The sequence below is a fragment of the Ostrinia furnacalis genome, unplaced genomic scaffold, assembly GCF_004193835.3.
Source record: "Ostrinia furnacalis isolate ACB-3 unplaced genomic scaffold, ASM419383v2 OfSCF7594, whole genome shotgun sequence".
Taxonomy (NCBI): domain Eukaryota; kingdom Metazoa; phylum Arthropoda; class Insecta; order Lepidoptera; family Crambidae; genus Ostrinia; species Ostrinia furnacalis.
Genome location: NW_021137833.1, coordinates 359,067 through 376,964, shown reverse-complemented (window position 1 = coordinate 376,964; position 17,898 = coordinate 359,067). Strand labels below are relative to the sequence as shown.

The 17,898-nt window shown below is 40.5% G+C and overlaps 2 protein-coding genes across 4 annotated transcripts; both read left to right on the top strand.

Annotated features, from left to right (window-relative positions):
- The first annotated feature begins 767 nt into the window (after positions 1–767).
- Positions 768–3,181, top strand: LOC114365515 (serine/arginine-rich splicing factor 7). 2 transcript variants are annotated; one of them, XR_003656959.1, is made up of 5 exons: positions 768–967; positions 1,075–1,256; positions 1,344–1,537; positions 1,755–1,986; positions 2,824–3,152. XR_003656959.1 is itself a non-coding variant. In XM_028322111.1 (4 exons), exons 1-4 carry the CDS (start codon positions 964–966, stop codon positions 2,975–2,977), a joined length of 534 nt encoding a protein of 177 aa, XP_028177912.1. In that variant the 5' UTR covers positions 769–963; the 3' UTR covers positions 2,978–3,181. The 2 variants fall into 2 exon arrangements, 1 of the variants encoding a protein (XP_028177912.1); XM_028322111.1 differs by lacking the exon at positions 1,755–1,986 and having other exon boundaries at positions 769–967; positions 2,824–3,181.
- A 631-nt stretch (positions 3,182–3,812) lies between these two features.
- On the top strand, positions 3,813–16,060 carry Cka (Connector of kinase to AP-1). 2 transcript variants are annotated; one of them, XM_028322091.1, is made up of 9 exons: positions 3,813–4,270; positions 6,114–6,362; positions 7,141–7,312; positions 8,392–8,571; positions 9,103–9,204; positions 10,945–11,141; positions 12,053–12,343; positions 13,576–13,833; positions 14,327–16,060. In XM_028322091.1, exons 1-9 carry the CDS (start codon positions 4,052–4,054, stop codon positions 14,699–14,701), a joined length of 2,043 nt encoding a protein of 680 aa, XP_028177892.1. In that variant the 5' UTR covers positions 3,813–4,051; the 3' UTR covers positions 14,702–16,060. The 2 variants fall into 2 exon arrangements, with proteins under 2 accessions (XP_028177892.1, XP_028177891.1); XM_028322090.1 differs by having other exon boundaries at positions 10,933–11,141.
- The last annotated feature ends 1,838 nt before the right edge of the window (positions 16,061–17,898 follow it).

Below are 17,898 nucleotides of genomic sequence, written 5' to 3'. Positions count from 1 at the left end.
GCGGAGGAAATACATGATTTAGCATGAATTATCATGAATAATATTAACTACTTATTTACCTCTCAGTGTCTTGAGGCAACTTAAAAAAGTACATTCTGTGTTTTTAATATTATTTAGGCAGTTAAATACTGCACATTATTTAGTACACCAGTTTCTTTATTTTCTTCCATCATACACAAGAATACGCGTGCGTGAGTCAATGTTCGCTCGTATGTGAGACCTTGTCGAATAGTATCCTGTAGGTGGGCCATCGTGCGTGTTTTGTTTTCGATGTAAACTCGCGGAGATGAACAGGCCTGCTTGTGCTGTTAATTACAATTCTCAATCCGTTAATAATTTCTTCTTTCTACCGTGTTCGTACTACTGTCCTCGTAAAATCATCGTAACCGATTGTTGTAATCGGATTACAATTAACAACGTGAACATCACTCGACCATGTATGTCCATTTGGACATATCGGAATGGCACGCTTTGACGAGCAACTTGCTGTATCTACTCTAATCCATTTCTGTGCTCGAGACGGAACTAAAGTGATTAAAGTGAAAATTACGACTTTGAATTATTATACTTTTAAATAACCATTTAATTTATAGAAATCACATAGATTCAATAAAATAATTTATGAATAAAAGCTGAAGTTGTAATTCGAAAAGGTTTCTAAGGTTTCTAACATGCAAAAGACCACTGTCGCATACAGAAGACAACTATAAAAAAAGTCACTTCCTCTCGGAACTGTCAAAAAAATTCACTCTCTATGGAGCTGTCAAACTCTATGGCGTTTCCACCCCGTGGTGCGCGTAGCGCGTAGTTTGCCTCCATTTTGTCTTCTGATTGATTGGGCTGAGATCTTTGATGCCGATTCAAGTTTTCGTCTAAATTTTGTTGATATACAGTGATGAATGGCCAATTCTCTTAAGTTTAAATGAAGTTTTAACAATTAACTTGTTATATTTATCATAAGCTATGGGTAAGATCATTGATCTGATAAACTTAGTGTAACCTATGCGTGGTGTTAAATTGTGACGCACATCGATGTTTGCTGTGATTTTTAATATCAAAACGTTTTTCTTCTAGTAAATATGTCTAGATACGGGGATTGCAAAGTTTATGTTGGTGACCTGGGCAATAATGCAAGCAAACCAGAGCTTGAAGATGCCTTCTCATACTACGGTCCTTTGAGAAATGTTTGGGTGGCGAGAAATCCACCCGGCTTTGCGTTTGTGGAGTTTGAAGACCCTCGCGACGCTGAAGATGCTGTAAGTAATTATTGGATAAAGCCATATGTTCGTCTAGAAGTGTTACCCGTATAATTTCGTAGTATTAAAATTTGGTTTTCATGACAGATTCGTGGGCTAGACGGAAGGACAATATGTGGACGTCGCGCGCGCGTTGAAATGTCCAATGGAAGCCGTGGCTATGGAGGAAGAGGGCCGCCTCCGCGCTCTCGTCTGCCTCCGCGGCCCTATGACGACCGCTGCTATGACTGCGGGGATAGAGGACACTATGCTCGTGACTGCACAAGACGCCGCCGGCGCAGGTTGTATATTTTTTCTTGATGCATTGTAAGTCGTTACTACTGGTGTAACTATTTAAAAACAGGTATGGAATCTTCAGTTCAAAATTTATTGGTAGTCCTAAAGTTTTCAAATGTACTACATTTGATTATTAAAATTTTAAATGGTTAACAAGCTACCATATAAAGATTCCATCCCACTGTTTTGGATTCACATATACCAATGATAACTATGTTATAGGTTATCATTGGCCTGTGCGCCGAGAACGAACTCGTCAGTGTCTGCACTTCTTATTGTCTGCGCTACGTAGCTTTCACTTCGCGGCGTGTACACCGATATTGTTGGCCGCTTCGGTAACTTCGCTCTTCGCGAACGACATGCCTACGTGCACACTTCACTAGTCGAGAACTACATTGAACAAAAATGTTCAATCGGCGCGTCGCACATCTAATGTAATCACTGCGTGCACTCAGTGAGTTACACATTATTATCCCGTTTTTGTGTACAATGAAGACCTGCTAGAATCAAAGTATCATTTATTTTATTATGTAGTATGTTTATAGATATTCTAGTATTTCCTTGGAGCTGTGGAAACAAGAATTAACCATAAACAAGGCCAGTGAATGAACTCATTGCCTGTATGATATTAATTTATATCTGGGGTTAGTTTTGGTGGTTCTGCTGCTCCAATGCAACACGTCATTTCATAAAGGGCCATCAAGGCTTCTAAAACACTAACAATGAACATTGGAAACAATTTTTTCTTTTTTTGCGTATTTGCGATTTGACTTATGCAGCAGAATCAGCCCCTAAACTAAATAAGCTGACTCACCTTAAACAGAAAATTGAACCAAACCACAGAATCTGGACGACCTGCAAAAAGAAGCTGAAAATGTTGCATATTCTGAATGTTTTTAGTTCTGTATTACTGCTAGTTGATGTTGTGACTATTACTCATTTATAAATTGAGTTTTCAGAAAAGGCCAGCTTCTTAGACTTTATTTTGAAATAGTTGGTGAATCTTCATTGCAGACATTTGACGACGAGTTTTATTACATCCGACAGTTTGACTTGGGTAACTGACGTGTCTATTGGTATAGATGACCCACGCTGAACTGTCCCACCAAACTCAATGACAGAGGGGCGCTACCATCGTTCAACTATATGGTTTCCAACATAGCAAAAATCAGAACCAGCGATCCGGTATTGACGGTGGCGCCCCACTGTCAATGTCATCGACAGGACAGTCCAGTATTTTGGAACTATAATATGGCAATCATAGTAACGTGTATGGGTGTTGTGTTCGCAGCCGCTCGAGGTCCCGCCGCCGCTCCCGCTCCCGCTCGCCGCGCTCGGGCTCGCGCTCCCGCAGCCGCTCCCGTTCCCGCTCCCGCTCCAAGGGGAGATCCATGTCGCGCTCAAGATCACGTTCACCATCCAAAGATTCTAAAAAGTCCAACTAGGCTGAACTAGCCCATTTCAAGTTACTATACATGTTAACTTTAATGACTGCAAGATATGTATTACAGCCTTGAACAAGAATATTTTAAGTACATTGATATTCATTTTAAGAAATATCATTCCTGTCTACATAAAGTTAGGCGATAACATTTAAATACAATAGAAGAATTTGTTGATTTAGTGATCAATAAAGTGTCATTTAAAAACGTTAGTTTCATTTTTATATTCCAGTAGGTAGGTACTTGGTATTTCTTTAACAAGTGCTGATGACGGGTAATGCTCATGAAAATTAACCCGATGCCGTGAAGCTAAATACGCACATGAGGAGGCGTGGGGAACGGTCTTCCCCTTTGATCACCCAGGTGGTCTAACTCGAGGAGACACTGGTGTCCTTTGATCACCCATAGTTAAGATATTTTCCATAAGTGTTCAAAGTGTAGACCCGGGGAACGGCGTTGCTCCGCTCTATTTATTTCTGCCGAAGCCTGAGAGATATAGAAATAACGAATTTGAAGTCATTTCGTCTCCTTTGCCTTTGTGAAAACGGGCTTTACAACCCTTCGCTAGCATACATTGCATATCAGGTTTTGTATTTGCTATACTATAACTACATAAATACTAAAATATCTTTGTGGTTAAGATTAATTAAAGAAAAGAAAATGTTGATTTTAACTTCTAATTACCGTTCAGTCAAGCGGAATTTTCTTATGCCTAGCGTCCATTCGGGTTATCAAATCTGCATTTAATCGATTTTTGTTTTGCATGTATTCTAACTCGATATGTGCTAAGAGTGTATCGGCCGCTTAAAATCTTTATTTTCTATGGCAACACCGAGAAAAAAAAAGACAAGCAAAGCAATGTAGCGGACGGACGTCGTTTCGACTTTTCTATTCCGTCATGCAATAATTTTTGTCATTCATGAATTCGTCGTTAAAAAATATTTTATATGGTGAACCTTACGTGAACGTTAGTTGAAATATAGTTTAAATAATGTGTTTAGTATTTTATTTCGCGTAGTTCATTCTCGTAGATCTTTAAGATAGGTGTGTGACAAGTTCGGTAATGGTGGCCATGTCATGAAAATCCCAACAGCCATGGATGATAGCTCCGTATCTCATCACAACGGAGGGCAAGTGGGATCTCAAATTGGAGTCAGTGTAAATAATAAACAAAATGACGAACCTAGCCAAAGTGTCCAGTATTCAATACCGGGCATCTTACATTTTATCCAACACGAATGGGCGAGATTTGAACTCGAGAGATCACAATGGGAGGTGGACAGAGCAGAGTTTGAGGTGATCTTTTTGCGTTATTTTCTATAATTTTAGACATCCTTTGTATACGTGCTGCATCAAATATCTTGTTGACTGTGATTAGCATTAGTGTCTTTATTAATTTTTGATGTTATACTTTCATTTTTCATGTCTTGTGCTTGAATATTATGTCTTTAGATTGAAAATTTTACTTTTTAGTGAGATTTGAATGTTATTAGAACTGTGTATGCCCTATATTCATCCTTTTTTTTGGTAGTAATCCTAAATTCATTGTATTGCAGAAATTACTACAATACACCAATTGGTTCAACAAATTTACAATTAACTACACTAAATACATCATTTTTAATAGTTTTACAGTAAAATATGGTTTGTTGTGTATAGTACTTATAATGTATTTTATCATAAATCATCAAAGTTTCTGACTAGTTTATTAGATAAATAAATACCAATTTATTGTGTATCTAATTCATATTATATGTATTATAATCATGTATTTGTTGAACCATACATTATTCTTTATGAATGTATTGAAATAATTATGAAATTATTTAATACACTTCATGAACAAGCAGGTATTTAAGTAGCACAACATAATATCTTCCTTGGTATACCTACCCAATCCAAACATTTGGGGTCATTTCTTTGTGTTTTATTATTTATACAGTGTATATGGTTCTTGAAAACAGATTTAATGCTTTATGCAGATACTACATAAAATGCTATTTAAAGATGAATGAAACATACTTGCTTGTTTAAACTTCCTTTGAGGACAAAGGATTATTGTTTAGTGGGATTAAATTCATTTCTAAAACTTCCAAACCTAAGATAAATCTGTGTTGTCTTGTTTCAGTGACAAAAAGTTGCTAGTTTTTATGTAATTGGGAAATTTATTTATTACAAGTCACTAAACATGAAATTGTTGGGATATGCCCTGTGTATCATATAATTTAAGAGATTTATCATATGAATGAGTTTTGAGTTTTAAATATATTCTTAGCATTGAAAGATTGATTATGAAAATAACCCTGAAAATTAATTTTTCAACCAGTAATACATAAGAAAGAGTTATTTTTTTGCACTTGCAATTGGAGCTAGTGGAATATTTCAATTGCAATGTAATGATATAATTAGAGCTATGGTTATATGTGATAGAAAGAGTATAAGATAGACAATTAAGTATTATTAAAATAGTTATCTTTTGTCTTCTCATTTAGACTGCTTTTTTATATTATGTTCTTATTTTTCTAGTTTATCTTCTGTTAATCTTTCAGCTATCAAGCACTCAATTATGCCAATTGTTCTCTTTTTACTTACATCTTGTGTGTCATTATAAAAATACAAAAGTTTATCAATCCAGAATTATGTTCTATTTTGTTTTTGAGTATTTCTCACTGATGGTTAGTAGTTGTAAATTTTTAGTAAATTAATAAATATAATTTTGTAAAGGATTATGAAATCCCAAAATGCGAGATTTCGAGTTGTAATTAATTCATCAAATAAAATAAATATAAAATAAAAAATCTGGATGAATGATGATAGATCTATTTGAATAATTAATACCCTTACTTTGTTGCTTATTAGAATAGTGGTATTGTATTCTCTTAGTTCTCATGCTAGTTAATAGGTATTTGTCAACAAAAATAATTATTAGACTAAAGCCCATTAAAATTACAACGTGAAAGTGAAAGCTAAAATAATGGTATAAAAAGGAATTATAGTAATAATAAAACAAATTTTGGATAGGTGTTGCTTCAGTCATAGCAGCAGTTTTAATTATAATGTGAAAGTTTAAATAAATCTTATACTACTTAATGTATTTATACCTGATGACCAAACTAATCAAACTAATATCTGTACGCAGTCGCGGATCGCCTTCCTCCAAGGCGAGAGGAAGGGCCAGGAGAATCTAAAGAATGATCTCGTGAGGCGGATCAAAATGCTCGAGTACGCGCTGAAGCAGGAGAGGGCGAAGTTCCACAAGCTTAAGTACGGCGTGGAGCTCCAGCAAGGGGACGTGCGCCCGCCGCCCGACGAGCCGCCGGCGGAGCCCGAGCCCGCCGAGCGGGCGCAGTGGAAGCAGGGCCGTCAGCTCATCAAACAATATCTACAGGTAAATGCGAATATCATTATCTAGATACAGGCTCATTTGTAAGATTCGCGGGGCCTTCTGAGATTCTGACGACGAGCGTAAAATATGAACTTAACTATCTCTAACATGAGCTAAAATGATTAAACGAACATTTTTAATATGTACACACAATAGCACTTCAGGCTACCCATTTTTGTTGCAAACTCTCCCCTATTAAGTATTACAACTGCACAAGAACCCACAGTGGTTACGTTAACCTGTCGTCGGTCGTCTGTACCAAGTTACTCAAAACTGCTTACAACAGTAACAGAAATAAAATGAAGTTACTTTTAAGTTTAGAACATTAACATGGAATTCATTCACTGGAAAATATAGGAACTCACTGTCAAGAACTTACTTTACTAGTTCTACACTGAAGAAAAATGTAAAGGTTTCGATTTCAATGAGTGCATTATTACGAAGGTGAATGCACTAATTAATACTCCGTCTTTTACTATGGGAGTAGTATCGAAGCAATAAACAAAAAACAACACCCTTTACCATACCAATTAACATAATATCTCCACGATAATTTACCCCATAAAAGTTGTTTGTACAGATGAGTTCATTCGCGTCTTTAAATATGGCACACATTGATAAACAACCTGTTTATGAATTAATTCACTTGATACTTCACAATTAGAAAGTCAATATTTCATAACAGCTCAAATTCTTTTTATTGTTCAAGCCTTAATTGTTGTTTGCAAGAGTTGAAACTGGAAATAACTGGTAACACGCGTAACGTTTTTTTTGTCTACAGGAGATAGGATATACAGACACCATCCTCGACGTTCGTTCAAACCGAGTAAGAAACTTACTTGGTCTGAACAACGAGGAGCAGGCTGAGGACCCAAACTACAGAAACTATGACAAGCAGCAGCGGGACAGATGTGACTACTCAATAAACTCTATGGTTCGAAAGTATGATTATGGTGAGTGAATTTGTATCAAATAATTAAGTTCATTTTCACAATATCATTAATGCATTATTCAACACGCATTTTTGCATAGCGGAAAAAGCAGTGGGTAAGTGCGAAGTTAATGAAAACACTAACAATAGTACGACAATTTCAACATTTTTGTTAAGACATGTTTTAAAAATCGTCTATTTCATTAACATTTTAGGAGTGCTTTGCGGTTGAAGTCCATTGTTTTATTATTGAATTTCATTAAGGATTGCCAATGTGTCAACTCCAATATGGGTGTACGGTTACATATTTTGCTATGATAATCTACGTGGGCCAGGGTTTCCCAACCTTTATTTTGCGAAGCATATCGCCATAAAATATTTTGCGACGAATGGGCCGCAATTTGGAACAGCTAAATCTTTATCTTAAACATTTTTTTTCGAAAATACAAAAGTATTATGCCCATTGCCCACCCCTGACATTTCTTTCCGCCTTAGGCCCGATTCGACCTAACTTTTATCCGAGAATAACTCCTGGTATCATTGACAGTTTCAGTATAGGAAATATGTCAAAATGTCCAATAACTGACGATTTATATTTACTCTTGTTTGGTCGAATCCACACTTAGAACTAGAGATGAAACGGATATCCGGTAACTATCCGGTAGGCCGGATATCCGGCCTAACTAAATTTACTATTCTGCCGGATACCGGATAGTAACTCACTATCCGGCCTTTGGCCTTTGGCACCCTAGTACAGAGACCAGTCAAAGGTATTATTGCTGTATGATGATAACTTACTGTAACTAGATATAAGTTTTTATACCTCTGTGAAAGAGAAATAAAGTTTATTTATTTATTACTAGCTGACCCAGCGAACTTTGTTCCGCCTTAATGGCAATAAATAAGTAGATTTTTTTTTTATTTCGAACGGGATAAAAAGTATCCTATGTCTCCTGGCTCTAAACTACCTCCTTGACAATTTTCAGCTAAATCGGTTCAGCCGTTCTTGAGTTATAAGTGGAGTAACTAACACGACTTTCTTTTATATACAGGATATAGATTATTTTCTAAGACAATACTCTTGACTGGTTCTCATTACAGGCAAAGAGCAGCGGAAAGGCGGCGTGCCGTCGGGCGGCGTGTACAACGAGGAAGGGCTGTCGGTGCAGGAGACCGCCGCCGTGTTCGCCAACTTCGAGTTCCTGGCCAACCAGGAGATGGACATGGACGAGATCGACGACCTGGACGCGAAACAGCCCCACCATGCTTCCGGAAAACAAGGTACGGGCTGAAATTCTCATTTAAGTTATATCATGTTATAATCGTCATAATAGAGACATTTACGAGGAACTTAGGCCCGCCATCAAGGCGGAGCAGAGCGGAGAAATGTTTTGAATCAGATTTTATTATTTCCATTTCTCCTCTCTGCTATGCTCCGCGCCCGCGCCGCGCCGCTGCTGTTAAATTCTATAGAAAAATTTGACGGCCCGACACTGACCGACGGCGAGCAATATTCCCGAAAAATGCTGCACTGCCTTATATGTAGATACAGAACTTGGAGACTAATATAACGGCGATCCCAATAGATCGAATCAATTCGTAGTGATACAAGGACTCCATCAAACTAGAACCGCCGTTGGAGTTGACCTCCAACACAAAAAAATAGGAGGAATCATTATGGAGATTCCCAAATGACAGCTTCCAAGGGCTCGACGAGTAATACATATAATCACAGATAAAAAAAGAACCAAAACTAGATGAAAATAATATTCTCCCAAAAGATCAATTCTCTTAATGTCAATTATTTTGTAGGTGAAGAGGTCGACCACGAGGCTGAGGAGGTGTTAAACGAGCTGAACATGCTGACGGAGAGCGAGGCCGACGGCGGCGGCCAGGGCGACGAGTACCCCGTCGGTAAGTTCACTTATTTATTTATAACTAACTACCTAAAGTTCTGAGAATCTGAAACGTAGTCGCTTACTATGGGCCTCATAAGAAGGCTCAAGGTCACGCAAAGGGCGATGGAGCGGGCTATGCTCGGAGTTTCCCTGCGTGATCGAATCAGAAATGAGGAGATCCGCAGGAGAACCAAAGTGACCGACATAGCTCGCAGAATTGCTAAAATCAAGTGACAGTGGGCGGGGCACATAGCTCGTAGAGACGATGGCCGTTGGGGCAGAAAAGTTCTCGAGTGGCGACCACGGGCTGGAAGACGTAGCGTGGGCAGGCCTCCTACTAGGTGGGCCGACAATCTGGTGAAGATCGCGGGAAGAGCCTGGATGCGGGCAGCGCAGGATTGTTCATTGTGGAAAACTTTGGAGGAGGCCTTTGTCCAGCAGTGGACGTCATTCGGCTGAAACGAACGAACATAAAGTTCTCGAGTGGCGACCACGGAGTGGAAACGTAATGGACAGGCGGAGACAGGCTTCCCGTGCGGTAGATCTAGCAAATATAACGATATGTCTGATGATTCGGTAAAGGTTGCGGAAAATACCTGGACGAGAACAGCACACACAACAAAGTTATGGAAATCCTTGGGAGAAACCTTTGTCCAGCAGATAACGTGTTTTGGTTAAAGCGAAAATATCGTCGCTATGTGACGATGTCGCTGTCATTCGGCATGTTCGCCTATAGTCTTTTTCACCTAAGATGATCCATATGACGTTTCGAGTTTGAAAGATTTAGAGATGTCACATAACTAAACCATAGCGATTTATCTATCGATTTTTTTCGAAGAGTTAGTAAAACCTACTTTTAGAGAAATATTTTGAGAATTTTTTTTATTGATAATATTCAAATTTCATGGTTCGTGTTCAAAAAAACGATTCCTAAAAAGTACTGGTTCTGTTTCTTTAAATTAAAAACTAATACTTTATTTTCAATGCGTTTATTAAATTCAATAATCGAAAAATATAGTTGATTTTTGTGATGTTTTTAATAACTAAGTATTCACTGCAATCGATTAATGAACCGCGGAATTATCGATTTTATATACAAGAAATACCCCAGCACTAAATCTATTCCGTTTCACACATTCCGTTTCATAAATAAAAAATATTTTTACATCGTATTTAATTAAAATATAATTAATCAATAGACTCAGATTTTACTATATATTTCAAGACAAGTAGTTATTTTTTTTTATTATATTGCTAATAAAATACAAATATTTTTTCAAAAATATTCTGCATATGTAGTATGCGTAATATGGATAACCTTGAAGTGTCATACGGATCATCTTACGTGAAAAAGACTATAGTGGCTAATCTCCGCAACACTTGTAAGGATTTTGATACGATTTTCGCTAATAGATAAACTGATGAATGAGGAAGGTTTGAGTTACGACTATAATATCGAAGTTTGAATGTGGTAGTTGGTCAGGTATTTAATTACAGAAAGTACTATTTATTTGTTAGATTTTTACGCAAAGTTTAAGAGCAGCTTACTCTCCAGTAGACTGTATTGAATTACTAACTCTTACTACGAACCCGACCGCGACAAGAGCAGCCTACTCTCCAGTAGACTATAGAGTTACTAACGCATACTACGAACCCGACGTAAAGTTGCCTTATTGAGTTATAAACGACCTAAAACCTACTAACAGTAGGTTCCTCAACGAAAATAAGCACTGCAATTTTCCAGTGAAATTCCCAGGCAGTGCATCGGGGGTCCCGGCGACGGCGGCGGGCGGCGCCGGCGGCGAAGCTGACGAGGAGCCTTTAGCCCTGGGCGAGCTGGCACAGCTGACGGTCAGCAATGAGCCTGAGGCGTATGACGTGGCCAGCGCCAACAAGGAGTCCTTCCGCAAGACTTGGAACGCTAAATACACGCTGCGCTCGCACTTTGATGGGGTATGTGCTTTTGATGCTGTATTTAATTTTTTTTCATACTTGTGTGATTCTGAGGTACATATTATTTATAAGGAGAGTTTATTGAATTAGAAATGTATTGCTCATAGACTATAGTCTGGTCTGCGAGCACGTAGAATTTTGTCCAATGACCCCAAGCTACCCATCCTTATCGCTCGCGCGTAATTATGTTGCTGTCTGCACACTCACTGCGCGCGAGCGATAAGGGTAGCTTGGGGTCATTGGACAAAATTCTACGTGCTCACAGACAGGGCTTTAGTATATAGTAAACTAGACTTGCATACAAGGTGTTTAGTTGATGCGACTTCAATAGTTAATATTTCAACTGATACTGAAGGTGCAAGCATATTTAGTCGAACTCTTGGCGTCGTAATTTTAGTTGTGAGAGCAGCTGTCGTGGCTCTGCATTTCTGCCATCTTGTAATTGTAAATAGTACAAAGAGAAGAAGAAGAGAAGCAGCATCACAAAGCCTGAAGAAAGAACATTTATGTTACGGCAATAGGGATGTTTCCTGGGTCAAAAAGCAAGAGTTTTAATTAGTCCGTCAGTTAACTTATCAAAAAATACTCTACACGTATTTTTCACTTTTTCAAACTAATGAAAATTTAAAGAGATAAAGCGCGCCAAAGTTCATAAGAGAGGCCCGTGACGTCAATGCGTGCATAAAAGTGCCGCACGTTGTGACGTCGTGCGGAACTTCAACGCACCATAACTATGTAATTATTTGTTAGATTGACAAATAAAAATATATGTGTCCAATATTTTTTGATATTAAACATGACGGACTAAAAACAATTTTTTAGGAAACTAGCCTATTAGATCTGAGTTGGCTCTTACAGTTCCTCTGTACTTGATGATTCCATTGAACGTGAGTCACGATCGTTTCACGCAGGTCCGAGCGCTGGCGTTCCACCCGACGGAGGCCGCGCTGGTGACAGCGTCCGAAGACCACACGCTCAAGCTGTGGAACCTGCAGCGCACGGTGCCCGCCAAGAAGTCGGCCGGGCTGGACGTCGAGCCGCTGTACACCTTCCGTGCGCACACCGCGCCTGTGCTGTGCCTCGCTATGGGCGCGCCGCGGTCTGAGGAGTGCTTCTCAGGAGGCCTGGATGGAACCATCCGCGTCTGGAATCTGCCCGCGCCCACCGCTGACCCGTATGACCCGTACGACCCGGCTGTGCAGGTAATATTCGTTATAATAATAAATATCCTTACACTGCGCCGCTAGCCCCAAACTAAGCAAAGCTTGTGCTATGGGTACTAGACAACGGATATAAACATACTTAAATACTTTTTTTTGTAAATACATACATATTATACATAGAAAACACCCAGACCCGTCACAGAAATTAAAATTCAACATTTCAATTTCTGCCCAGCCGGGAATCGAACCCGGGACCTTCTCAGCATAGTAGTCCGTTTTGAACCACTACACCAATCGGCCGACAACGTCACGTTATTTATTATGTTCTTTATCATTGTCAGGTTTTTTAGTTTCTGCTGCAGGTGAACAACCCTCTAATTTACCACAGGCCAATGGAGGATTTGGCATGCAATTCCAACAATGAACAGAGATGGGTTGAATAGTGATAGGAGGTTGCTTTTCGTACTTTTCTAAGTATCATGTGACTGTGTCTGATCTACCATCTGAAGTCCAGTTTTTCTAACTTTGGTGAAGTGGTGTGTAAGGTTATCATACTCATCAAGTACATTACCTGAAATATCTCTTATTTTTATTATGGCATTTCTTTTGGTCAAGTCGTCACCCGGATGATTCCTATTACAAATCGCTCTGTTTCTATTATGCTTTCGTGAGTGTTATAACAATAAGAATACTTTATTCAGCATAGAAAAATAAAATAAAAATACAGTACATATTTAAACATTTAACTACAAGCTATGCTGAAGAGGCGTCCGCTCAGCTATATTCGCGACATAACAAGCCCCATGTGGAGAAGCTGGTTTTCAGCGGGAACCAACACGATGAAGATTGCGGATTGCGCGCCCTCTAGACCGGGACCATATTGAGGCTACCAGTCAAGAAGGCGCGCAACAGGGGGCGTTATGGACGGTGATCACAAATGCGTTATGGACGGTGTTCATTGACGACGCATAGGTATAGTTAAAGATCACATGCTTAAAAAAGCCTAAACTCGAGATTTTNACTGCTCCTGAATCGAATGTACCTACTACTACTATTTCTATTTATTTATATTAACCGGCGGACAGTGGTGACTGAGTTTGTTGCGGCGCTTCTTCTCAGCACTTGCCAAATGTTGGTCTCGAAGCGCTGGTAGGGTAAAAAGATTATGAGACATGTAGAGGCTCCTTAAGAGCATATGACGATTTGTAAGAACTATTTATTAGTCTAAACAAATAAAGAAATTTTGACTTTGACTTTAACGTTATTTCCAGGGCCCCGTGCTGCGCGATCACACAGACGCAGTGTGGTCGCTGGCGGCGTCGCACGGGCGGCTTCTGTCAGCGTCGGCGGACGGCACGGCGCGCGTGTGGGCGCCGCGCGCGCCGCGCCCGCTGCTGGCCACGCTGCGCGACGACCAGCTGCCCGCCGCGCTCGCGCCGGCCGCCGCTGACTTCGCGGACGCCGCCTCGCGCGCCGCCGTCGTCTACCGCGACGGCTCGCTGCTGCTGTACGACCTGGAGACCGCCCAGGTGAGTGCGAGCTCAGCTGCCGGACCCTCACTCCCCACTGGATGGAAGACCATAATAAATATTAGCAGCTGCAGTGCCAAATGTAGGATTATCCTGCACATTCTGAACAGGATTATAAGCCATCCGAGGAACGAGACGGTGAAAAACAAGAAGACTTCCACCTTAGACGAACACCCCCTCCAAGGATTTCCACATCTACCAATCAACACGAGTAAAAAGACCGTCACCGGGAGTAGAATTTTTTGTTTTTTTTTTAAATGCCTATTATTTTGACAAAATGCCACATAGATTTTTTTAAATATTTTTCTGATAACCAGCATAACTTGCCTCAACACCCAGTTCCGGCTTGACGTTGCATTACGGGACATCCTGTATAGGAGGCAAATACGATCGCCTATGTTTACGATCTGTCAAATTTCTTAATCGGCATGTATTTTAAATATCCGTAACGTGTGCTTGGTTTAAACACGTACTGACGTGATGATCTGGTCAGGCGGTGCTGCGCGTGTCGTGCGACAGCGGCGCGACGCGCGTGCGCGCGCACCCGACGCTGCCGCTGCTGGTGACGGCGCACGAGGACCGGCACATCCGCTTCTGGGACGCGGTGTCGGGGCGCTGCGCGCACGCCATGGTGGCGCATCTGGACGCCGTCACGGGGCTGGCGCTCGACCCCAACGGGCTGTTCCTGCTGTCGGGCTCGCACGACTGCTCCGTGCGCCTCTGGAACCTCGACACCAAGACCTGCGTGCAGGAGATCACCGCGCACCGCAAGAAGTTCGACGAGAGCATCCTCGACGTCGCCTTCCACCCGCTCCGGCCCTACATCGCCAGCGCCGGCGCCGACGGGCTCGCCAAAGTCTTCGTCTGAGCCCGACCCTATGTATGTCGAATATATATGATACATGTAATTTTACTTTCGATACGACCGTGTACAGTGCCGTTTTGGAGTTACGCTTGGAGCCGTTCGGGTGCGGGACGACGGACGTTCCGGTGCGGCGCGGCGGTGCGCCCGCGAGACGCGCCTCGGCTCCTGGGACGGAACCGGGCTGTTGTCATACGCTAGAAAGGGACTCGACTTGTCATCCGTCGCAGGAATCGATGTGCGTCTCGCGGGGACCGATGGATTTTCGATGGCGATTCCTAATAGTCGATATACGTTAGGCCCGAGGAATTCGTCGGTCTCGATGGCGAAACGCCGCTGTAGTTGATTTTTAGATTATTCATTTTTGAAAACTTTTACACTCGAGAAGTTGTAACGATATAACTTAATCACTCTAAAGTTAACCTGACCTATCTAGTCCCAGATCTATACTTCGCTCGATGATGACAACTTGTTACAGCTTTGCTCGCCGCCGCGACGGTCGATACGTGTCTCGTCGACCGATCGCGGCGGTCGTGTGATCGCCGAGCTCAGAACGGGAGTGAATCCGAATCGAAGTCAGTGAAATAGTGTTCGCTTTTTTCGGAGAGCTCGAATCGCTCGGAAGCGTAAACTTTGAGAAATAGTAGTGTAACGCAGTAGCGAGTCGCGTCATCGTAGGCGGGCCCGGCCGGTAGCGGGCGGGCCGCGGGAGGCCGCCGGTTCGTTTTATCGTATTTAATATTATAACGTAATGGACGCGCGCTCGACGCTCGTTATAAGCGCGTAGTGAACACTCATCTATGTATAGACATTTGAAATCTATTATAATATATTTTTAGACTTTCAGTATGTGGATTTTAGGTTTTTATCGCGACTTTTTCACCGATTTTACGATACGCAGTGAGAATATTGTTCGTTTCTATGCATCTGTAAGGAGACCTTGTAATAAATATCTTGTGGATACCGAAGATGTTTCCTTGGAACGTTTTTATGTTTTCGTGTCTGTACAGTTAGATGTTACGCAGTGATGCTGATTTCTCGCAGAGAACGAATGGTGTTTCTTTTAGCTAGTACATTTTTATTTAAATCAATTTGATTTTCATAGAGAATATTTTTGTTTTGTTACATGTATGAACACATGCTCTCATTATTTGATGATTATAACTTACGCAGGTGATGAGCGGTCGAACAAAAATATGATTGAGTAGAAGTACTATATCGAAAATAACATAAGTAATGTTTGTTCATAACGAGTACTGCGATGTAGAATATATATTATAAAACATTACATATTCCTTTATTTTCCTTGAATTCATACTTGTACACATACATCCAAAATTGATAGTAAAAAGCAACATAACCGAATTGCATGTTGTTTTTTTAATACTTATGTTTTTTATTCCCCACCCCCTAGCTAAGTAAGATAAAAATTGGCTGCGTTGTAGTACCTACAATGTTTAAAAGTAATTAATAGCTAGATCTTAAATTAGAGCTAACCTGCGATAAGCATGCGGCCAATTTTAGTTACATACAAAATTCAATCGCCTGTTTTTGTCTCATACACTAAAAACAGACGAAAACTATTTAGAATCTTATTACTTCAAGTCAAGACACTTCTGATCGATAGAGTTGATAGTTCTCAGTAGAAAACATTTCCATTCAACCTATAGATAGGTGGAAAAAATATACACATAATGGACTAGTGGAACAGGGGGTTGCAATTGTCTGTTCACTTGGGCTTTAAGTAAAGGTTAAAACGAAATACGTACACAATACACATGCTCACAGTTATTATTAGGTATCAATATTTCACAATTCCGTGGTAGTTACAAGTAAAAACAATCAAAAATAACTTGTTATTAAAATTTCTTAGTGATTAAAGTCGCTTCTCCTAAATTTTAAATAAACTAGAAAAAATCGAACTGCCTAAATTTTGAAGGGTTCATCCAGTGTCTGAGTAGCTCAGTTGGAAGAGCAGTCGCCCGGCAAGCGAAATGTCGTGGGTTCGATTCCTGCTATAAGCAGTTCGATTTTTTCGAGTTGTTAGAGTAGGCGCACACCGTTGATTTTTAGTTGGCCGATAGTTGTGCCCGATTTTAATTTGTATGAAGAATCGGCCAAATCGAAACGGCATAGTGTGCGCACTCCCATACATTCCCATACTGATCAACTGCCCGACTAAACTATCGGCCGACGAAAAATCAACGGTGTGCTCTCTATTTATAAAAATCTCTTGAATTTATTAAGAACTATCCTTGCATGGGTGTTGGTGGCGGCATATGCCTATCGTGTTCTGGCGGCGGAGGGTCCAGGTTCGGCGGGCCCACGCTGTGATACCACTTGACGGCTTCCACCAGCCCGTAGATTATTACTCCTACGCCGATCCTGCAGAACAATCTGTAGTTATAAGTCTCGAGCTTAACTCGAGTGCCTGAGGTATGGGAGCAGCACGGGAGGCGTGTAGGCGAACACTGGGCGACAAAGAATAGGCGTCTAAAGCCCGGTCTATGAGCACGTAGAATTTTGTCCAATGACCCCAAGCTACCCATCCTTATCACTCACGCGTGATTGTATTGCTGTCGCGACTATGCGACGGGCGCCCGCAGTGAGTGTGCGAGCGCGACAGAATAGGGATGTTTCCTGGGTAAAAAAGCAAGAGTTTTAATTAGTCCGTCAGTTAGCCTATCAAAAAATACTCGACACCTATTTTTCACTTTTCAAAACTAATGATAATGAATTAATGATGATAAATGTAAAGAGATAAAGCGTGCCAAAGTTCTAAAGAAAAGGCCCGTGACGTCAGTGAGTGCGTAAAAGTGCTGCACTTTTTGACGTCGAGCGGAACTTCAACGCACTATAACTTTGTAATTATTTGTTTGATTGATAATTAAAAATATACGTGTCCAATATTTTTTTTATATTAAGAGCGTTTACGCCGTTTGGCGCAAAAACTGTACTTTTTCAACTCGTTACAATCATTAACCAGTAATACTACAAATATGTTATAGGCATAATTAGTTAGGCAATTTCGTCGTCTAAATAGTTAATTGAGAAAATATTGCGATTAGTTTAGTATTTAAGAATTCTATCAAGATAAGTCCACACAGGTTTTGTAAATTTCCACTTTAGCGTCAGTTTACAAGCTGAAATTTTTANGTGACAATCGATATTATTTATGCCATTTATCCTCAGTGGCGACAAAG

Excerpts from the sequence above, each read along its gene's own strand:
- LOC114365515 (XM_028322111.1), top strand. Across the intron at positions 1,257-1,343 it reads CTCGCGACGCTGAAGATGCT|ATTCGTGGGCTAGACGGAAG; the intron begins GTAAGTAATTAT and ends TTTTCATGACAG. Across the intron at positions 1,538-2,823 it reads ACAAGACGCCGCCGGCGCAG|CCGCTCGAGGTCCCGCCGCC; the intron begins GTTGTATATTTT and ends TTGTGTTCGCAG.
- Cka (XM_028322090.1), top strand. The coding sequence starts at position 4,052 with ATGAAAATCCCAACAGCCATGGATGATAGCTCCGTATCTCATCACAAC. Across the intron at positions 8,572-9,102 it reads CCATGCTTCCGGAAAACAAG|GTGAAGAGGTCGACCACGAG; the intron begins GTACGGGCTGAA and ends ATTATTTTGTAG. Across the intron at positions 9,205-10,932 it reads GGGCGACGAGTACCCCGTCG|TGAAATTCCCAGGCAGTGCA; the intron begins GTAAGTTCACTT and ends GCAATTTTCCAG.